Source organism: Eretmochelys imbricata, chromosome 12 (genome assembly GCF_965152235.1).
Source record: "Eretmochelys imbricata isolate rEreImb1 chromosome 12, rEreImb1.hap1, whole genome shotgun sequence".
NCBI lineage: Eukaryota > Metazoa > Chordata > Testudines > Cheloniidae > Eretmochelys > Eretmochelys imbricata.
The window spans coordinates 26,369,370-26,390,360 of NC_135583.1; the positions used below are offsets into that span (position 1 = coordinate 26,369,370).

The window sequence follows — 20,991 nt, forward strand, 5'->3', positions numbered from 1 at the left end:
GACTTAAGTAGTCAGTTGCTCTAATTCTTTTTTTAAAAAAGTAAATCTTAAAATAACATGCAATTGTTGAAATAGTTCATTTTGCAGAAAAGTTTCAAAAGGTTCTGAAGGCACTATAATGCATATTCAGATTTGGCTTGCAGAAACAGGGTCTGGTCAGTTTCCCCTTGTCAAGCATCTACTCTCTCTATTGCCATGGCTATCCCAAGATCAAGGCTTTTAATAAAAACAAAGAAAAACCCCCACACCAAAACAACCCAGGTCAAACATTCATCTCTCCAAGACATGGATATTATATACATCTTCCTCCTTCTCCCCCCACTCCTTTTTAGATGTCTGTTATGGGGCTTTTCTGATAGGCACAAGGTCTTGCAAGCAGTCTTCTCTTGAATTAGTGCTGATTTGTGGCACAGATGGCAGGGATATTTGGGCAGTGAGTGGCTCTCATAATTACCCTTGAACACTTGTGCATTTTACTACAGCTCCTCAGATCCACTAAGTTGACAGGTGAGAAACCAAGGTCCCACCAAGCCCAGACCTCTTGCATCCTTCTACACGATACAGTAGTTCTGGCCATTATGAAATTCTTAATTATAAACACACACTTTCTGTGCTCCATGGGCTCATGGAGTCTAATTGCCTCTGGATTAGAGACTATATTAATACAGTACTTGTGCTTGTATGAATGCTTTCAATGTCACTTTATGTGCATTGCTGCTGGCTGTCAGTTTATTGTCCCTAGTATAACTCTGGCTCCTAGTCATTCCTCAAACTTGTAGCTATATGCTTGTGTGCATGAGGTTGTGTTAACTGAGAAAATGAGGTCAATGGATGCTTCTAGCTAGTAATTAAGGACAGTAGTGCACCCTTAGTCCCATTTACACTTTGGAATAGGGTTCTGACAACTCTCCTTTTAGCAAGTTTATGGCAACCAAATATAAATATTAAACTGAAGTTCAAACTCCTACAGTTTGAAATCGGCAGTTTAGCAATGCAAGAACAAAAATCAAGGGAACAGGCTAGGCCGAAACTGTTAATCACCCATACACTAGTAAATAGTTATCACTGAAATTGTAAGTACTACTTTTCATAACTTGCATTATCAATTGATTAAAAAGTACTCAAGGCATTGTTTGGTCACTGCCTGAACACTTTCCTACATACACTGTCTACAGAAATAAATCCTTTGAATACATTTGACATCTTTGCTTTTACAGTAATTCTTTGAAAGGAACACAATGTTTTAACCTGCTGACAGTTGCGGGGGTTACTTTGCATTTGGAAATGTTAATGCAGAGAATGTAGCCTACAGTTGCTCCTCATGGTTTTTTGTTTTTGTCCCCCCTTCCCTGAAATTACTGAAGCCACCCATAGCTGCCAATGTTTAATAGATTCCAGCACTGGCTGGCTTCAGTAATTTCAGCTTTTGGATTATACTTTGCCTTTTTAAAACTGGCATTTTGTCGCAGCACCTTTCATAATAAATTAGCTAAATACATTGAGCAGAGCTAAATCATCCATTCCACTATTTGCTTGTATTCTGCTTGAAATCCACATGCAGTATAAACAAGGGACTTAAACATAAATAAGCCCACCAAGCACCCATATTCATGCAGCATCAAACTCTGAACAAATCTAATGTGAAGTGCAGTCTGTGGAGAATGATTCAACAGGAAGGTGTATTGACTGTCCCATGATGGAGGAAATCGAAGGGTAACTCACTTGAGCATGTTAGTTTGATGGACATGTAGTCTCTGCCACAGTCCTTCTTGTAATGACAGCGCAGCCAGTTCAGGAGGCAGAGTCCGTTGCCACACTGTAGTTCTTCTTTCTTACAGGGCAGAATGCTTTCCTCATCTAAAAGGAAGAGAAACAATGAATGGCTTTGTTACTGAAGTAGGAAAGGCCTGCTGCACAATGCCACTTAAAGTCTGTCTTCCTCTTAGCGGTCTCTAAAAGCCCTGTGAGTGAGAACAGATTTGTCTGTTCTTTGTCAGACAGCGAAAGGCGGCCTCCAATACCAACAAAAGCTTTAGTATATCATTAATCATTTATACAGTGCTGTAGACCCATGAAGCACTGCAAACAGGGAAAATATGCCCAAAAATCACAGAAGGTAAAATTACCAAGAGTGTATGTACTTAGTTTAAGTCAAGTCTGAAAATGGGATATGAGTGTTTTTTTGAAAACTTACCTTCAGTGTTTGTCCCAGACTGCAAAAGGGATGACAGAAAAGAGGATAAACTTAGAGCTATCTAAATTTCAGGATGATGGAAGGGCTGAACTGAGGTAGCCATGGATGGGAACATTTTGCATCTCCTTTCAGTTCCCATCCTTACTTTTCAAACTGGAATCTCCTAGTGTGTGGGCTGAACACCCTGCACATCAGACAAATGTGCATTTGGACAAATATTAGAGCGTAATTCATGTTTGGGTCTGGAGATCATTAGGACCAGAGTCCAACTTGCCGTTACATTTGAGCACGCTGAGATTTTTCTCCTACCATAGGTGTAGTGGGGGAGAATGAAGAATCCACTCACTCCTCAAGACCATCTCTGATCCTGGGGGAGGCATTTAATAGCTAACCACCCCACCTCTGCACATGTAGGGGAAAGGTTAACTTTTTTTGTTGCCCAATGACCCAGTTGATCGTGTTAAGCTCCTCACCCTATTCCCTCAGTGTGAGGGGGCAAGAGTAACTCCATGCATGTCTACCCTACAAATGCCCCAGCAGCACAGCTGTGGCACAGAAGCTATGCTGCCATAGTGCGGACTCTTGCTACAGCAATGCTCTGTAATCCACCTCTGGAGGTGGTAGGTAGGTCAAGGGAAGAATTCTTCCATCTGCATCTATAGTGGGAATTAAGTCGACCGATCTGTTTCACAGTGTGAGACAATTTTCACAGTCCTGAATGAAGCAGCTAGGTTGACCTTTAGTTTAGGTGTAGACAAGGCCTTTGTCTCCAGTCACTATGAAGAAGCAAAGTTCAGCTAATAGGGCCCCAACACCTGAACACCACATGACTTATTTCTCATGATTCACAACTGAAGAAATGGTTAAAAGTTTGGGTCAGCATTATGGTTACTGAACATGGTCATGCATTCCTAGTCTGAATGCTCTGAGTTGTGTAACTAGAGCTGAGTGGCTATTGCAGAAGCAGTGCGACCATTTTTAATGGATAATCCTAAACAAGCACTTGAATAGACACTTGCTCACACCACTGTCTGGGGAGCAGGCGTTCTTCACATTCTTGTTTGTGTGCAAAATCAATGTTTGTACCATATGCAGGGGAAAATATTCATCCTTCCTCATTCTCCAGTTTTTGAAATGTTACTCTTCCAGTTAAGGAAGAGAAACACTATGATGTAGATGACCAGTCACACCCTGCAAATGGTGCTGAAGAGAATGGTCAGTTTATAATCTGTCCAGACTCTTGGTTCAATACTTGTGGAGCACAAATAGTGACAGAAATGAGGATGAATGTGCATACAATTCAAACTTATGTACAAAAGTCCAACTTCAGTAGTACAGCTGGTCAAGTTATTTTCACTGAAGATGAGAATTTCTGAAAGGTGTAAGTAATGCACATGCTTTGGCAAAAGTTTTAACAACTGGGAGAAGAGGCAGTTGATTTACCACATAACTGGTGTCCATTATAGCTCTACCGCTAACTGAATTGAATAGTAGGATTCTGATGCTTAGTAATGAAGGACAGTAGGAATAGAAAACCAACAGTTTACTGCTACGCTTTCAGTACTGATCCTACACCCTAAAACTGAATTGAAGTCACTTGTGTATCACCAGCTTTAACAACATGCCAAATAAGTCAGACCTCACCTTGAAAATACCAGATCCTGGAAGCAAAGGAACAGAAAAACCAGTGTCCAAACTGGCATCCAGCCAGACACAAGCCTTCTGACTAAAGACTTTTTTGTTTCCTCTCCAATATTCTTAATTCAGAGCCTTTGTGTCCACTTTCATAGCAGGAAAACCATGCAGTTAAGAATTGTTCATGATTTCCAATTCTCCACACAACTGCTCCAGTGGAAAATGTCAGAACCCACAAATGTATTTATAAATAGCACCAGCATTGAAAGCACTCTTTTACTATATGTATTAAACTATACTCTTGTAACCTGGCAGCTCTGAAATCTACAGGGTAATAATCAGAACTTTGGTTTGTAATTCTAGCACATCTTGGAAAATGTTTTCTGAACAGCTGCAGTACTCATGGCAGATACTTGAAACATGAAATTTGGGAAGCAGGGTATTTACCAAATAGAAGAGAATTCACTACAATCTAAAGGCTTTTTAAAGAATTTTTTCTGAAGGAGCTAAAATTCTTCAAAGTGAAGGCAGGCTAATGGAACTTGCAGGATCCATTTCACTCCTGTATGAAGTTAATGGGTCTGATCTCTTCCACCAGGTCTAAGCTCAGAGAAACCTACATGCAGATGTTCTGAGCAGATCAGGGAAAATGCTAATGAAATTACTCTTAAAAATATTAAGTGTGTACATGCACACTCCCACAGCATTATTCCACCGGCTCCCCATTTATTTCAAGATCTAGTTTTAAGATGTCCTAAGATGTCCTAACTTTTTTAAACATTCTGAACTTGTTCCAGCCCAACAGGTTTCACTGCCCCTCACTGCTCCCCTTCCAGTTGTCAAACACTAAGTTCCTTTCTGTAACAGTTTTACAGCTGTTGATAAACACATTGGCCTCTACTGTTCCATAGTCAGGAACTGCAATCTTGCCTCTACACTACAAGGATTCTCTGCTTGATTGCAAATGTCACCTGAAAACACATCCACTGTGTAGGCAGGCGAGGGAGAAAAATTCTAAATGTCTTTCTCTTGGCTATTAGCTGTTTGCAATACAGTTTGTATGAAAGATGCTATTAAAAACTGAACTGTGGTATAATGGAGAGTTCTTAAGCTTGTGAGCTATAAGGAATGATATGGGCAAAATGAGCTTCCCTGTCCTGAGAAGCAGTGGAGGCTGGTGACCCCTAAAAGGGTAGGCAAAACTGACTCTTACAAAGGTATTTATAGTCAATCTGCAATAGGAGACACTGTCGCCAAACAGAGGCAGCCTAACCACTCAAGGGGCTTTTATTGCCACAATAATCTAGTGGGGTGGGGGCGGGGAGGAGAAGAGAAGGTGAAGGCACTGTTGAAGGACAAAATATGGGCAAGGGGCTAAATTCTGTTCTCACTTATACTGGGGGAACTCCACTGAAGACAACAGTGTTACTCTAGCAATCCAGTGAGGTGGGCATAGAAGGGTGACTGTCAAATTATTTGAGTGAGCCATTATATTAGAATAATCTTAGTACTGGCAAGGAAACTGGAGATGCTGAACTTTCATTGTAATCAATTTTTTACCCAGTTCACTTTAATTTCATGTCTTCTGAAGTCACAAGGGACTTGATTAAAAATACAGCACTTTCTAAGTAAAGGGTTACATGAAATTATACCACTAAAATTGGGCATTGTAGTCCTCTCCTGTATTTCTGGCCTCTTATACATTTGTATTAATCTTTCTCTTGCCTACCTGGAGCAGAGATTTCAGCAGGGCATCTTGCAGAACCCAGTTATTTCTTACTGTTTGCAAGCTGAGCTACATGCAGGAATCACTGAAATTCTGTAGCCTATGTTACACAGGAGGCCAGACTAGATGATTGTATTGGGCCCTTTTGGCTTTAAGTCATTTAAATGGTTTTCATTTAAATAGGGAAAACATTAAATGGTGTCAAAAAGGGGTGGTAAATACTGAGAGAAGTGCTATGCATTGAATAGCTTTGTGCTCGGTGCAAATCCAAACAATGGATCTTATTCCCCCACCCTGTTTACTGTCTTCCTTCTGAAAAGGAATCAGCTTGGTACAATTTACATAATATCTAATTACCAAGTAATAGTGACCTTGATTAATGTATTGCTGACTGGGAGTAGCCAACATTTGTGTGGATACAGTACAAGGACCCCATAGAGACTTTATGCATGAAAAAATCATATTTTAATATGCTAAGTGAATGGATTCTAATTCCCAAGGGCATTTTTCCTTTCTGAAACAGACTGTAAGCAGAAAGGTGTAATAAAAATGATCGGTTGCCAGTACACAGTAGTTTGGAGAGGTGCAATGCTTCTTGACAGTGACTTCACTAGTCCTATGATAGGTGTCACTGAGATTTAGTCCTATTTCTATTCCAGTGGTGGCAGACTCCGAAACAATGCAAATTCATGCAGTACTTGGTGCATCTGATTTGCAAAAGATCCTAGCATTCAACATTCAAATCCATGTAGCCCCATCAATGCTACTCCATTTTGCTCTGGCCCTTATACACTAATGTAATCATAGGGTGTCTTTGAAATGTATTAAACAACATAGGTGATTCAATATTGATTTTGATATTTTTGGTTCAAGCACTGTATTTGTTTCAGCAAGGAGTGGCTTTTGGCTTTGTTTATTGGGTAGCCAGTGAATCTGATCTTCAGTTTTGGATCAATCTGACTTGGTACATGACCTAATGTGTGAGCAACAAATTGTTTTCCAAGTTGATGTTTCTATCTTGGCACAAACCACCAGAGATTAAGTCAATCTCCCTCTTGATGCATGATCAGAAAACAGCTTTTTCTAGAGGTGGCAGGCAGCTGGAGAACAAGCCTAGCAAGTCTCTCTCAGGTGGAGCAGCTCCCAGCCGATGACCCTACATAGCGAACCTGCCTCCCTGAAACTCTAAGAGCTAAGCAGAGCTGGATGGATCACTAACTTTATCTCCCCCAGGATGTAAATTCCAACACCAGGAGACCATTCATCCCCAATCAGCACAAAAAGATGAAAATTTTCATGGTACAGAAATTCTGAAAAACTTCAGTTTGGAAACATTGGAACTACTGTATTGAAATGTTTGCATATTCAAGTATTATAAAATTATATATTAGTAAAAATTGGAGCTGAAACTAAATACTCTAGTTTGAAACTTTCCATAGAAAACTTAGTAAAATTGACACATTTCCTTGAAATACTTTGCTACAATTCTCCCAGTGCAGACACTAAGCCAGCTCAGTCTATAGCACTATGGGTGTTTTTTGTAGCACAGATGCCATAACTTGGATACTGGCCCCTTCCCACCTCTCCTGGTCTGAGTTCTGTGCTGCATGCAACTGTCCCTTTAACTTAAGTACCCTACACAAGGCCTATACAACCTTTTAGCCTCAGGTTCCTTGTGCAAATTAATCCCCAGCTGGTGGTGAATGAGTTCTTACCATCTGATTTGGTTGCTAGGGAAATAACTCTTATTTCCTATAGCTTTATTTGAAACCCAGAAGTTGACAAATCTGAATGGTCAGTCTAAAGGTTAAACACTGAACTTCCCAAGATTGGAACAACTTTCAATTGTCAGTAAGTGTCTGTGTCAAATTGATAACTGGGATGTAGATCTACCCAAAAGTTGAAAAACTATTCCATGCTATTAAAATAAGAACTGCATTTTGTATATTTTGCTGTAGAAGAATACATAAATGGATGATGCAATTACCATAAAAATCCCTTCTAGTCAAATGACTAATTGGATTATATCTGATTTAATTGTGTACTTGCTTTGGTATCAACCAGCTGAGTCTGAAAAACGCACCAGCAGAATCTGAGGTTGGCTTTCTACATAATCCCAGCATGTCCATAGTTAAAGGAACACTATCTGATTTAAAATCATGGCCCTGACTTTCAGCTGTGTTCCAGCCTTGTAGCCAGTGATGGGAGGGTCTTACCAGTATAGATAGTGTAAAAACTCTTGTGGCTGGAGAAAAGAGTTGGTAGGTGAGGGTTTCCTGCAACTCTCAGATCCCAAGCCCCTTTGCACTGTTGGCAGCCAATGACATTTAGAGCAGCCTTTCACTGGAGTACTGTCCCAGCACATAACTATCCCAGCATTGGCCAGGTAGCTAAATACCACTTTTACACCCCACTCCTAAGTTGCATTATGCAGTCTTTGGCTGAAGCAGAAGATAAGTGCTTGATTTATTTGGAAACCCAAACCAGATTTCCTTACTCCTGTTTCTATCTATGTGCTGGTATCAAAACCTCAGATATCATACCCTGAGCTTTGAGGAAGTTCCAGTTGTAGGACCTGACTCACCACTGCATTATTCCACTCTTTTGTGCCAGTATAAATCACTGGCATGGAGTAACACATCAGAGCCATGTTAGAGACTTGATTCACTGAACTTCACAACAGGGCCCTTTCTGTCTACAAACTGTTGAACCGGGATTCCAGATCTAAAGATTCCCCAAACATAGGGGAAGTTCAGATTTGGACTTGCATTTCTCAATCTGTACAATGGCAGTGGGCTCAGGCCCCCATAATGTCTCCACTCAGATATTTCAACTAGGAATCATTTGTCTTTTTAAAAAACTATTTTCTAGTTTCTTCTCTAACTGCTCAAACTTAATCTCCATTAAATTGTCCTGTAAAATATAAAGTTTGCCAAGAGAAAAAGGGGTTGTGATAGCAGGACAAAGGCATAAGGATATTCTGCTCTTCCTAGGTATTGAGGGCTTCCAATCAGGGCATGCCCTTCAGTAATGTACCACAATTTGTGCTCTGGCACACAATGGAATGAATGTATTGTAACTGCTGTGTCAATCTTATTTAACATCTTGGTTTCCTTTCCAAGGGAACATTTGATTTTTACACATTTGTTTAGTTTAAGGAGTTGGATTGTTAAACTGTACTAACATAATCTTCAAAAAGATGAAGGCTAAAACAGCAGAGAAGTTATCCCAAACAAGCTGCTGTTTTTTGTTGCAGAAGGGATTGAGTCTCCATTATAGTGCACTGGCTGAGCTGCCAGCATGGTGTTTCAGACCAAGCACAAGTCGCTTTGGATGCCGCTTTGGACAAATATGACTAATTACTGCATCTGGTGATTAGATGCTATGGTGATGAATGCCCCAGCAATACCTATGATGGACTGATAGCATTAACTTGTCAACCATGGATTCTAATGCTCACTTGCACAGCAGGGGTTCAGTGTTCAGTTGCAGAATAGAGTCCATGGCAACAGGCCTGACTATGCTGCCTGTAGAAGGAGGGATAAGGGCAGGGCATGGAATGGAGAGGAAAGCATTCTGTGCTGATGCTCTAGGATCCATGCGGATGGGATGGGTTTGTAAATCCAAAATCCTAGTGCCTTCTGCATGGTTTCTAATTCCTGCCCCTGAAGGGAGCAGAGGTTGGGATTTCTGTGCAATTTTTTTTTAAGCTATTTCCTCCTCTTTGGGATGTCTTAAATTCTCTGTTTGTACAGCAGTTAGTGCAATGGGGCATGATCCTGCGAGGGAGGCCCTTTCGCTGCTACTGCAATCCGAACAGCAAATCACAATGGCAGCCCACTATCAAACTGTACTTTAAAAGTCTAAAGGTAAAGACTGAAGGACCCAAACCTGAAGCAAAGCTCAATGAAATTTTTAGCTTTAAGTGCTTTAGGATTAGGCACTAAATGCCAAGTGTTAATGGAACACTCTAGTCCGTGTGTCATGTGTTCATCTCTGTTCCAAATTTTACATAAGTTAAAGGTTTGTTACAGCTCTTCATTTAAGAGCCTGGGCCTGTAGCTGAGCCTGTGGAGACTCCAAGCTTTTAGCTCCAGAGGTCCTTGGTTCAATCCTTAGTGTCAGTCATCTAAGTGGTGAGCATAGCTCATTCAGGATTCAAAAATAAGAAGCAACTTTACCCTTTGCAAATAAATCAAACTGGAAGCCCAGGGAGGTGCTGTGTAGGTTTGTAAAGTCTTCCTTTAGGAAGGCAAACTTTGCATTTTTTGCACATTTCTGCACTTATTGGCTCTGTCTGGGCCCAGCAGTGGAAGGGAAAGCACAGGCTCTTCTAGCATTTTTGGTCTGACTGGAGCAATTGCAAGAAAGCTTTGGCAGACTCTAGAGCCTGGGATAAGCATCCCAGTTTTAGAGTATCTATTTGAACCAAACCTCCCACCCTTTCATAACTCTATCAAAGCATAACTAACAATCCAGCTATTTTGAAAATCCTGTGCAGAAACACAAATAAGATGCTTTGGGAACTGTCTTACAGCACTTCCCGCATATGGTATGTGAGGCTAGTGGGGCACTTCATCGGAGGTGCTAGGATTCACACCAACCTTGGAAATGTATTCACTGAGAAACCAGAGGGCAAGGAGCAGCATGCCAAGAGTCCCCAGTGTGGGACTTCTGGCAAACAAAGGGAGGTACAGTATGAGAGCATGTCAGTCTTCAGCAGAGATGTTCCCATCCTCTTCCCCACTATTTACATACTTCCATCCTAGCAATATAATTACAAGAAAAAAGTAGATGGTGCAGTGTAGGAAGCCAATGGGGTTAAAAGGAAATGTTACAGCTACCAGGGAGACCAAGTAGGAACAAAAAAGCTCTCCAAGGCCTAGGAGTTGGTGCTCAACTGCAGGATATTTATAGGAATCTCACTGGACTTTTTTGTATAGATAACCCTTTGGAAAGCAGTTACTGATAGTCACACACTGAGAAACTGGGTGTGTACATTCCCTCCCTGCCTGTAAGTCCTGGTAGTAGGTACTAGAGATGTGTGAAAACCATTGCTGGCAAGAGTTAGCATGTCCACCCCTACTCTTATTTTTCATAGCCACATATTCCCTTATCCTCTGCATCATGCCCCTCTGCTTCCCACCCTTTACTATTGCTTATTTTCCCTGCATTCCATCCAATATTGTCATGTCTCTATTCTCAGTTCACATGCTGCCACTCATAATTATGGATCTCTTTCTAACTCTTCTGTGCCATTCTCCTTTTCTCTCTCTCAAATTGCTCCTGACCCCCTCTCAGCTTGGCCTTTCTCTCAATCCAGTCCCTCACCCACAGCACTCTAGATACCTATTCCAATCCTCTGCTTGCTCTGTCTGCTCCTAATGTCCCAGTCTCTCTTTCAGCCATTAAAGAACCTTCTGAGCTTCATTTGACCCACAATCTTCATATCCTCTCAGAACTCCTGAACTTCCTGTACCAAAACTCAACAGAGGAATTCCCATTGCTTCCAGCAGATGCCATTATGAAATCAATGCTGGCCACTACTCCCTACACAGCCAATGATGCGCAGATAATGGAGGAAAATTGCCCTCCTAGGTTTATCCTGATTTCATGCTGCTTTGTCCTGTGTGCTGGGGAGAATACTGAATCCTGGTAGCAGCATGGAACCTCCCTCCTGTCCCCACTCCTTAATCTGTGCAGCATACATGTACCAGCATCTCTGACAAAGCTGTTAAGTGGTTGGGCTGGAAATGCAGCTACCTCCAAACCTGCAGGGGAAATCTGCATTTCTGTACAGACTCCTCTGTGCCTGGAGCTTTCTGGCCCCAGAAAGAAGAATAACATCTTGCTCTTATAACACAGGCAATCCAGACTGAAATGTAGGATAGAAAAGTCAAGAGATTACAGGAAAACTGCTAAGAACTTGCAGGCAAGATGACTAGAGTAGACTGGGAAACAGCATGAGGACAACAGCTGGAAAAGAGAACCCTGATTCCAGGAGATGACATTAACCCATTAGTGGCTGAAATGAAAATGATAGGAGGGCAAATGAATGGTGTATATGGGGAAGGGCTCTCTAATGTCTCAGTAGTGAGTGAAGAAGCTGTTTGACAGTCTGCACTGGGAGACTGTTGGATTACAAGCACTCTGGGGATGCAACCATCCTGTCAAAACACTGGAGCCTCGGGGGGTGAGCAGTGGCACGGCAACAACAACCATTGGTACCCTGCCCAGGAGAAATGCTGGAGAGAGCATGCCTGCATCTCCCCAGGGATGTTCCATGTGCACTCTGTACCAGGCAATAGGATGGTGCAGATTGTTCCTCCAAATGTGCTGGCCAAGCTCCATGGATTTGTCTGTAAGGAGGTGGGAATGACCCCACCTTTTCCCTACCCCTCTTCAGAGTGCTTTGCTCCCAGGGGAGCAGGGAGTGAGCAACTTCTGCTCTGCCCAAAGCAAAGGGCCTGTTGTAGGAAGCCTTTCTGTGGTCCCACAAAAGGGGTGGGCATGAGGCTGCTTACACATCCCTCATAGAGAACACCGTTCCAGTCCATCCCTTCCATGAAATAGGAAATAAGATCTGATAATGACACCCCCAAAATAGTGGATACATTATAAAGGATCTCTTCTCTGGCAATGTAACGTGCTGCTGGGGACAACCAAAGCTGTGAGCCACTACTAACCCTCTGCCTCAGCAAGAGCGACCCTTGCTAGAGGTCAGACTGTCAGCTCCTCACCACACCAGTGTGCCATCCTCACCAGCAAACTCCTTAAGGCTCTCTTGACCCATACCTCACCTAGCAGGTAAAAATCAGTGAATTCCAGGCTCAGTTTCTCAAATGTTCCTCTGCAATGCACAGCTCCTGTCACTGACCATTCATGAAGATATTAAGTTCATTGCTCACTTGAATTAAGCTGTAATTTATTGACTTTTTAACTGGGGAAAATACACACTTCTCTTCAAGCACAGCACTGAGTTGGTTTATAACCAGTTTATTAACGAAAGGACATAAGCTAAGTGATACCAATTAGCAGGAATAAAGGTAGAAATGGTTACAAGCAAATAGATAAGACTAAAACTTAATCGAGCAAGATGCAGTCTTTGTTCAAGATGGCTTCTCTCACTCAGTCTCCTTTCTAGCTTTTACTGGCCAGCCTGCCCAGAATCCATCGGAGATTAAATCACTTGGTTCCTTTGTCTCCTAAGGTGAAGGATAAAGGAGTCTCTCTCCTTTTATCCCCAAAGGGATGTCCTTACTTTACAAGTCAGGAAGCCCCCCGCCACATGCTCCCTTATACCGTGCAGGGTAGCATGTGAGCAAGAAAGGTAAAAAAATCCCTTTCTTTGTATAGCTGTCTCAAGTCTCTCTTTACAAGACATCCACTTATAAAAAGGGGTTTCAATCAAGGAGCACAGGGAGCAGTTGCTCTGAGTGACCCCCATCCATTGCAGATTAGTTATTGCAGCTCAGGTATGGGCAAAACCTGCATTCTTCCTCACTTCTGTGGGCATGGAGGGGTTCTGCTGTGGTGGCAGTGGGGTAGCTTTACTTTGCATGGAGTGGGGCAGGATTTGGGGAATACATACAGGTGTCCTGCTCCCCCTGACTGCCTGGCAGCACAGTTCCATGAGGCTCCTTGGATGGGTGGAGGCTGGATATGGCTGGCACTGGTGGATCTGTTAGGTGACTGAATCACCTATGCATTTCCACCATTCATTGTGCACTGAGAAAAGAATGCAGAGACTTGCAGCAACCTGTGCTCTTCCTACAACTGCTTAAGTAGTGTACAATAGCCATTGGATCTATGAAACCACTGATTCACAGGCCAAACTCAGGTATATCCCCAACCTAATCTTTGAGCTGGGGCACAGGGAACCCTTGTGTGCTACAGAGCCCCATGTTTCACTACACACCAAGACTATAGTCCACTTCTGTCAGGCTCCTTGATTCCTGGGCAGGGGGACTACACCAATTTTACTATGGCTGGGGGGATGGGAAGAAGCGGGATTTGCTGTCAGGAGCAGAAGCTGAGCCTGCAGTCATGGCTGCAGAGTGACTATTTTGGTTAAGGATTTGGTGGTTCATGAGTTAATGCTTATTCAACCTTCATCCTCTTCATGGAGTCACAGAGCACAGCTGGCAGCCCTGTAGTCAATGACAACACAGCCTGAAGCCAGCTGTGCTGCTGCTCTGTATATGTGGGGACTCACGTGGAGCACTGAGGCAATGGTTCCTTGAATGTCTATTCAAGGATATGTAGGATAAGGGGCAGGATATTCTGCAGAATTTTCTCCATAGCTTTGTGTGTGTGTCTGGCCTTGCCCTTTGCTGGCTCCATTTTCATGCATTGGGGGACAAAGCCACAGAATTTCTGAATGTGTCCCTTCACGTTTTTGAAGCTAATTCTTTTAAGGGCAAGTTTTCAAAACCTGCAAAGCTCAAGATGAGGCAATCAAAATCTTGTTTTGTTAAATCAGGCCTGTCTGCCTGCCTTTATCCTGTGCATGCATTTATCCTGCTCTAACACCCGTCACTTTCACCTTTTGACTTGCATCATAAGCTGAATTTCATCTGCAAACTAGTGCACAACTGCACATATATCTTTGCTTGCTTCTAAATTACTTCTTCCAAGGGGGTCATTGGGAAGTGAAGAAGGCAGTGACTTGAGGGGAGGAGAGCTAGCTTGGAAGACTGTCCTGCTTGCTTAGTTATGTGAACAACTTTGGCCCATGTTCACCAAACTATCAAGAGCGTGGGGCTGAGGTTCATGACTGCAGACTGAATGGAAACTATTTAAAGTTATTTATAGAGCTGGTTAGAATTTGTCCCCTCATTTCCATCCAACTTTTTCAGTAAGGTTTTTTGACTTTTTATTGAAAAACCAAAAGCTTTCTGCTTTTCAGATAGTAAACGTTTTTAATTGAAAACTTGAAACTTTGGGCAGAAAGCAAATACTTTGTGGAAAATCTTTCATTTGACAGAAAAATAGGTTTTAGAAATCCTTCCATTTTAGACACTTTTTTATCAGCCCTGTTAATGTGCAATCAAGTCAAATGCTTCACCCAGTCATAGTCCTGAATTTTAATCTAATCTCTGAGCTCTTGACCACCAAGCTATTGGTTATTCTGGAGGTCAGGGGGCTGAATCTCCTGTTCTAGTTTTGACTGGAAATTGCATTCTGGACCGGAACTTTCCCAATGAAAGTTTTTTGGATATGATAAACCAATATTTTCTCTCATGCAACAAAATTTTCATCAAGATATTTTTTGGATGTTAGGAGGTAGTCAAGGCTCCTCTCACTCCCACCCATTTGCTCAGGAGGGCAAATAGCAACCCCGTGGAGGTTGCACCATGCAGAAGCATTAGACTGGCCATAGTCTGAATTTCTGGTTTGGCCATGTCTAATTACACAAGTTAGGTACAGAAGAGTTTTACAATTCCCATTCTAACACTATCCTAATTAAAAACAATTACCAGGCATAGTATGGCTGAACCCTGCTCTGTGCATGATCCTTTGTGCAAAGGTGGGAGGAGAAACAAAGTTGGCTTAAAGACAGAGCAGCACCAGGGCTGCTCTAAAATATGCTGACTCCTTCAGCCCCATTGCACTAGGACCCTTCTGCTTGCCTAGATTCCAGGGGCACACAAGGTACTTTGGACATGCTCTTTTGTAGACCAGCTAACAATTGCTCTGTGCAAGGGGTTGACAAGAGAATGGGGAAGAAACCTGCATTGTCACTATCTGTGCTGTACTTGTTATATGGATATACAGAGGACTTCTGTCTCTAGGGCTGCCAGTCTGGCAACTTTCACAAGTATGAAGTTCTATTCAAAAGCTATTGACTGGAATTTTATCCTCTGTCATTAGAAAATGGTTTATCTCAAGCATGAATTTCAGTAGTCATCACAGCATGGGCATCTGATTTGTGTGGCCAGGAATTTTAATTCCTTCTACACTGCTGTAACACTTTTTGCTGTAACTTTGGGATCAAGGCCTACCGGTATGCAGGGATCACATTTCTTCTGGAGTGGTGGAGTCTGGAGGGGAATATGAAGGAATCCTGCTGGGGAGGGAGTAGGAAAGTCTTTGGGGGAGAACAATAAATCTACTTTGAGGGGGAGAATATCAAGGAATGTGGGGATGAGGAATGGATGGAAAGTATGTACATTATGACAGGGACCCCAAAGGTTTAACGGATCTGGATCATATAGGTAGACTAGTGCTATGTACTTGAACTGTGAATCTCCTGCAGAGTTAGCCAAATGCAAAAGATTAGTTAAATGACTAAACAGTACTTACTTGAACACAGAAGCAAGTACATGTTAGTTTGTGGCCACAGGTTTCTCATGACATTGGATAGTTTTTTATGATCAGTCCTGTTTTCTTAAGCAGACCTTTAGTAGCTTTAATAAGGTGAGCTTTTGTAGTTGTCCATATATTTTGGAAGCCTGTCCCCCTTTTTTTAAAAAAAAAAATCTGATATTGTTTGGGTGATGGTGGTTGACAATATCAGCAATGTTCAGACAATATCTGCTGGTCTCAAATTTGCTTTAGAGCCCTAGTCTGGCATGTTTTTGCTAGGAGTTCAGGTTCAGAGCCAAACTGAAGTTACAGCAAATACCTAATTAAACTCTGAAAGTCCACCACTTTGATCTCTAGATTTGGCAAGTAATCAGCTTTAAGGGTCAAATTCTGCTCTCTGTTGCAGCAGGGCCCAATCCTGCAAACATTAACAAGAACAATTCTTACTACTGCAGGCTCACTGTTCAGGGTAGCATGCTCAAAGGTTCGTAGTGTTTCCAGGCCCTAAATTTGGAGTAACTCCACTGACTATGGTGTTTCTCTGCAGTTACACCTATGAAACTGAGAGCAGAATTTGCCCATTGTCTCAAACTTCAGACCTAAACTGATTTCTTCTTACCATGATGAGGGTCCAGTTTTTAATATTTTTGTTATGGAAAAGTTTTTCCCCACAGAGGAAGTATTGTGGAAATAATGTAAATAGATTAAAAGTGTCTTAGTCTTCACTTTTCTTTGCTTCATAAGGTCCTGATCCAGCATCAGAACCTGTGAGCATGGACTTCTGCATTCATCTGGATTCCCACTGAAGTCTGTGCTAGATTTAGGGCCTTAAAGTTTAAATTCCCTATTAAGTTTTTTTTCATGCAATGTCTACCAAAAAAATTCAAAACAAAATGAACATCCTGAATTCTGATAAATTTCAATTCAGTTTATAGACACTACTTTTCCTCCTACCTGTCAAAAATGGTGTGGAATTTCTGAAACCATGGGCAGCTTAATGTCTGCCTAGCTAGATTGCAAATCAGTTTTGTCAGGAAAGGGCTTATGTTTTGTTGTGGCTGAAGATGTTAAATAACAGGAAAGAAGGCAAATATATCTAAAGATTTGAGACTTTAAAAGTAACAATTTTACAGGCTTTATTCTTAGGCAAATCTCCCCGACTTCAATGAGTTGTTTGTGCCTGAGGTAAGGATTGCAGGATTTGACCTTTAAATAAATGGGACCTTTTAAATAATGGCACAGTTCTGTTAGCTTTCTGCCTAAAAACAATTATGTTTGCTCTTTACTGGACTGATATCTTATCTTCTAGAAGACTTTAAATATAATATAATTGTATAACTGTACATGACTGAAAGCATGCCATGAAAGCAGTTTTAAAAAAAAGATTACTTACAGAGATGGGAATAATTGCTGCCTATTCCAATGTGGATGGAGCTTCCAGAGATGAGAGGAAGATGTAAGAAAAGAACTAAGGAGGGAAATAAAGAGTCCTTAATAGCAGTTTTGTTTCAGAGCCAGATGTCATTTGATGACACAGGTTGTTGCTAAAGTGCACCCACTCTCTAGTGACAGAGCTGTATATTTCAGACACTGAATCTACAACAGATGCAGTATGAATGTGTAAATAAACTGAGTTATTGCTTTGAATTTGCTAGGAATCAGTCTATTTTAGGAAGTGTTATTATACAAGACTTCAGTGCCTCAAGGATTCCAAAAAGTCATGTTTAGACAACAGTGTCATGCAAATAGGCTAATTATTACTGTTAAGCATTTTATCAATTACTGCAATGGGCACCTTCTCTGGCAAGGCAAAATAGTGCTTTCCCAACTTGCTTAAATAAACTAGTTCTATGCTAAACTGGGGCTGGAATTGTAAAATGTATCCTGGGCTTTATACAAAATTTCCCAATATTGTAAATATTAAACTTGCCCTGTAAAGACTTTAAATAAAATACAAGTGTACACTTTATATGCAATAAAATCCCCACAAACAAAGTAGCCTAAATTATAGAAGATGTCTTTTCAGGAAGACACTGCATTATCTATATTGTTACATATAAAATAAGAATTACTAGATAAACTTTTGCAGATGAAATTATATTTATATTAAGTATCTCTACCCCTCTATACTGCAGTGATAGTTATAAAACACTTCGAGAGGGCTAGCAGGTAAATATTTCTAATCATGCCCCCTTAGCTAGTAAGTAAAGAGCAGAACCACCCCAATCCGCATTTCTCAGTAAAGGCGCACAGCCCCTTAAACAAACGGAGCAGCGACCGACTGGTTTTTCGCCTGGGCTTCTAACAGATCTCAAAGTTTCCCCTGTCACACCTCCCCGCTGGGGCCGTACCCCCATGATGGGTGAGTGGCAGGAACCCCAGCCCTGCCCGCCCCGGGCCCCGCTCTGCCGGTCGCACTGTGCCTAGGCGGGGCCGTGCTGGTCCCTGGTGCAGCCCGGGGGCGTGGGGCTGCGCGCAGATGGGGTTTTACCCCGTGGGCGGCGATGTCTCTGCAGGGCGGTGCCCCCCACGCGGTGGAGGGCTGGGGCAGCCCCCGGGCACAGCGCCCCCCCATCCCTTACCCGAGCACACACAGGCGGCCGCGCTCTCCATACACCTCGGCGACCGCTCGCGGGGCTCCCAGGCGGCTCATGGGCGGCGGCGCGGCGGCGGCGGCGGCTGCAGGGGAAGAGGCGAGCGCGGCTCCCAGGCACTGACGCTGCCCGCCGCCTTCTCCTCGGGTCTGGCGGGCCGGAGCAGCAGCAGGCGGCCGGGCGGGGACCCGGCGCCCATGGAGTCTGTGGGCGGGCGGCGAGTGACCTCAGCCCAGCAGGGGCCAGCAGGCGGCGGCGGCGCGTCCCTCCCAATGGCCGGGGGCCATCGCTGTCAGGGGGGCGGTGCCAGGCTGCGCGGGGGTGCGGATGCTCGCTGCCCGCTCGCTCGCTCGCGGAGCCGCTGTCCTGCCGGGCGGCGGAGCGGGGGTCCCGCACACGGCCAAGGCAGCCGCTGCTGCGCGGGGCGCGGGCGGCCAGATAACCCCGCGCAGCGCTCGCCCTCCGGGAAGGGCGCACCGTACCGGAGGCGGCCAGCGGCGGTGACTTGCCCAACGCCAGGCGGGGCGTGCAGCAGCGAAAGGTGCTGGTCCGGCACCCGGCCCTGCGCCGGGCATCCTCCAGCTAATCCTCAAAGGCACCGGGGAGGCTGAGCGCCTTTCGGAGTTTAGCTCCGTGATTTTGGGTCCCGATAGCCTCCTCCAGCACCAGGGTTTGCTTTTTGTTCCCTCCCCCCAATGCTGATGAAACCCAGCCTTGGGCTAGGGGTTACTTTGGGAACTGTCTGCTGGGGGGGCATCACTTCGCTCTCCGTTTCCCTTTTCGCTTCCCTCCTGCTCTCGCTGTCACTTTGGGGGAGGGGGTAGTGAGGAGAGGATTGAAAAGGTTCTGCTTTGTTTGTAAATCCGATGTCATTTTCTTGCTCTGGTAAGGTGCTCCAGGCATGGTCAACCTATGGAAATCGTTGCCAGGGGATGTAACTTGTGAAAGCCAAAGGTGTAACTGGGATAAAAAAAAGAACTAGCGAAATTCATGGAGGACAGATCCATTAATAGCTGTTAGCCAAGATAGTCGGGGTGCAACCCCATGTTCCAGGTGTCCCTAAACCACCAACTGCCAGAAGCTGTGGTGGGACAACACAGGATGGGTCACTTGATAATTGCTCTGTTCTGTTGCTCTAGGTTTCTTTTTATCTAAGTGACCAATGATATATAAAGCTTTGTTGAACTTCAGTATGTCTCCTGGCCTTTGCTGATTTGCCTTGGTGACACTATACATTTTGTGTAATTCCCAGAAATACTCGCTGTGAGATGCTGAATAGCTTCAACTCCCTGATTTCCATAGGTGTTGAAGTCTGTTAGCTGTTAGCATCACACAGGACAGGGCCCTCTGAAAACAATACTGTCTCTTCTGTATAGTGTTTATACAGTGCCTAGCATTGTCAACAAATACCCCCACCCTAAAATTCACCCCTGAAAAGTCAGTTGCTAACTTGTAACATCTTCCTCAGGCTATGCTGTCTAGAGAGTTGCATCCAATCTTGGTAGAACAGGTGCCTTTTATGAGCACAAGTCATAATTTGTTATGTCTACACTCCAGCTGGGAGTGTCTCTCTGAGGCTAGATAGACAAACACAGGCTAACTCCGTTCTAGCAGTGTAGACATTGCAGCACAAGTTAGCCACCCAAGTACAAGCTTACCTGACCCCTGGTTCCCAACTCAGGTTGCTAGCCCATGTTGCAGTGTTCACACTGTGATTTTTAGTGCACTCATTCAAGTGGACTTTCAGTGTGTGTGTCTCAAGCAGAGCTAGTGCATATTTTATCTACTTGGGCTGGGATGCATGCTCCCAGCTGCCGTGTTTACAAATCCAAAGTGTCTTTCATCCAGATATATTGCAAAGTGTTTCACAAATTATATGCCGTATATAGGAACTGCTTCACCTAGCAATAAAATATAGCTACTTCAGGGGCAAAAATGAGTAGTTGTTCAACAGTACACATTAACACACTACAGCAGTTTAGGGTAAGATATTAAGAATATTTTATCCACTTTAAACTCCAAGAGCAACTCTGGGTAGGTGGACTTTATGCCAATTTTGGTGATGTACCCCTATTAACCAGGACATCAGCATTAGTGCTTTATCTTACAGAAAATGCTAACCCTAGCCAAGATTATTCAAAAGTATGAGACACAAATTTAGGCTTCTCAATCCACATTAGGCATTTAAATAAACTGCCAGATTTTTTAAAGTGCTGAGTATGCAGCTGCTCCCCTTGACTTCAGAGGGAAACTGCTTGGTGCTAAGTACTTCTGAAAAACAAATTGCTTAGCCTCAGGGCTCTGTCTTTGAAAATCTTTGGCCCCATCTGTAATGAGAGCTGTGGATGCTCAGTGCTTCTGAGAAACAAATCAGTGTTGTTTAGATGTGTCAGTTTAGGTGCCCAAGTTTACTAAATTTCATCTAAGTCATTGGAACTGTGGAGTTCCTGCTCCCCTGGTCTGCAGTCCACTGTCGCTTAGAGGAATTAATAGGTTTGAGTGAGGGAGAAGCTGTAGAAAATGTTGATGTAGGA

General features: G+C 43.3%; 1 protein-coding gene across 1 annotated transcript in view; it reads right to left on the reverse strand.

Moving 5' to 3' along the window:
* Window positions 1-18,476, reverse strand: part of BEAN1 (brain expressed associated with NEDD4 1) — a 110,685-nt gene extending 92,209 nt beyond the window's left edge. The window contains 3 exon segments of the mRNA XM_077831270.1: window positions 1,723-1,857; window positions 17,257-17,331; window positions 18,446-18,476. Coding sequence (XP_077687396.1) covers window positions 1,723-1,857; window positions 17,257-17,331; window positions 18,446-18,476 — 241 coding nt within the window.
* Window positions 18,477-20,991: the final 2,515 nt, after the last annotated feature.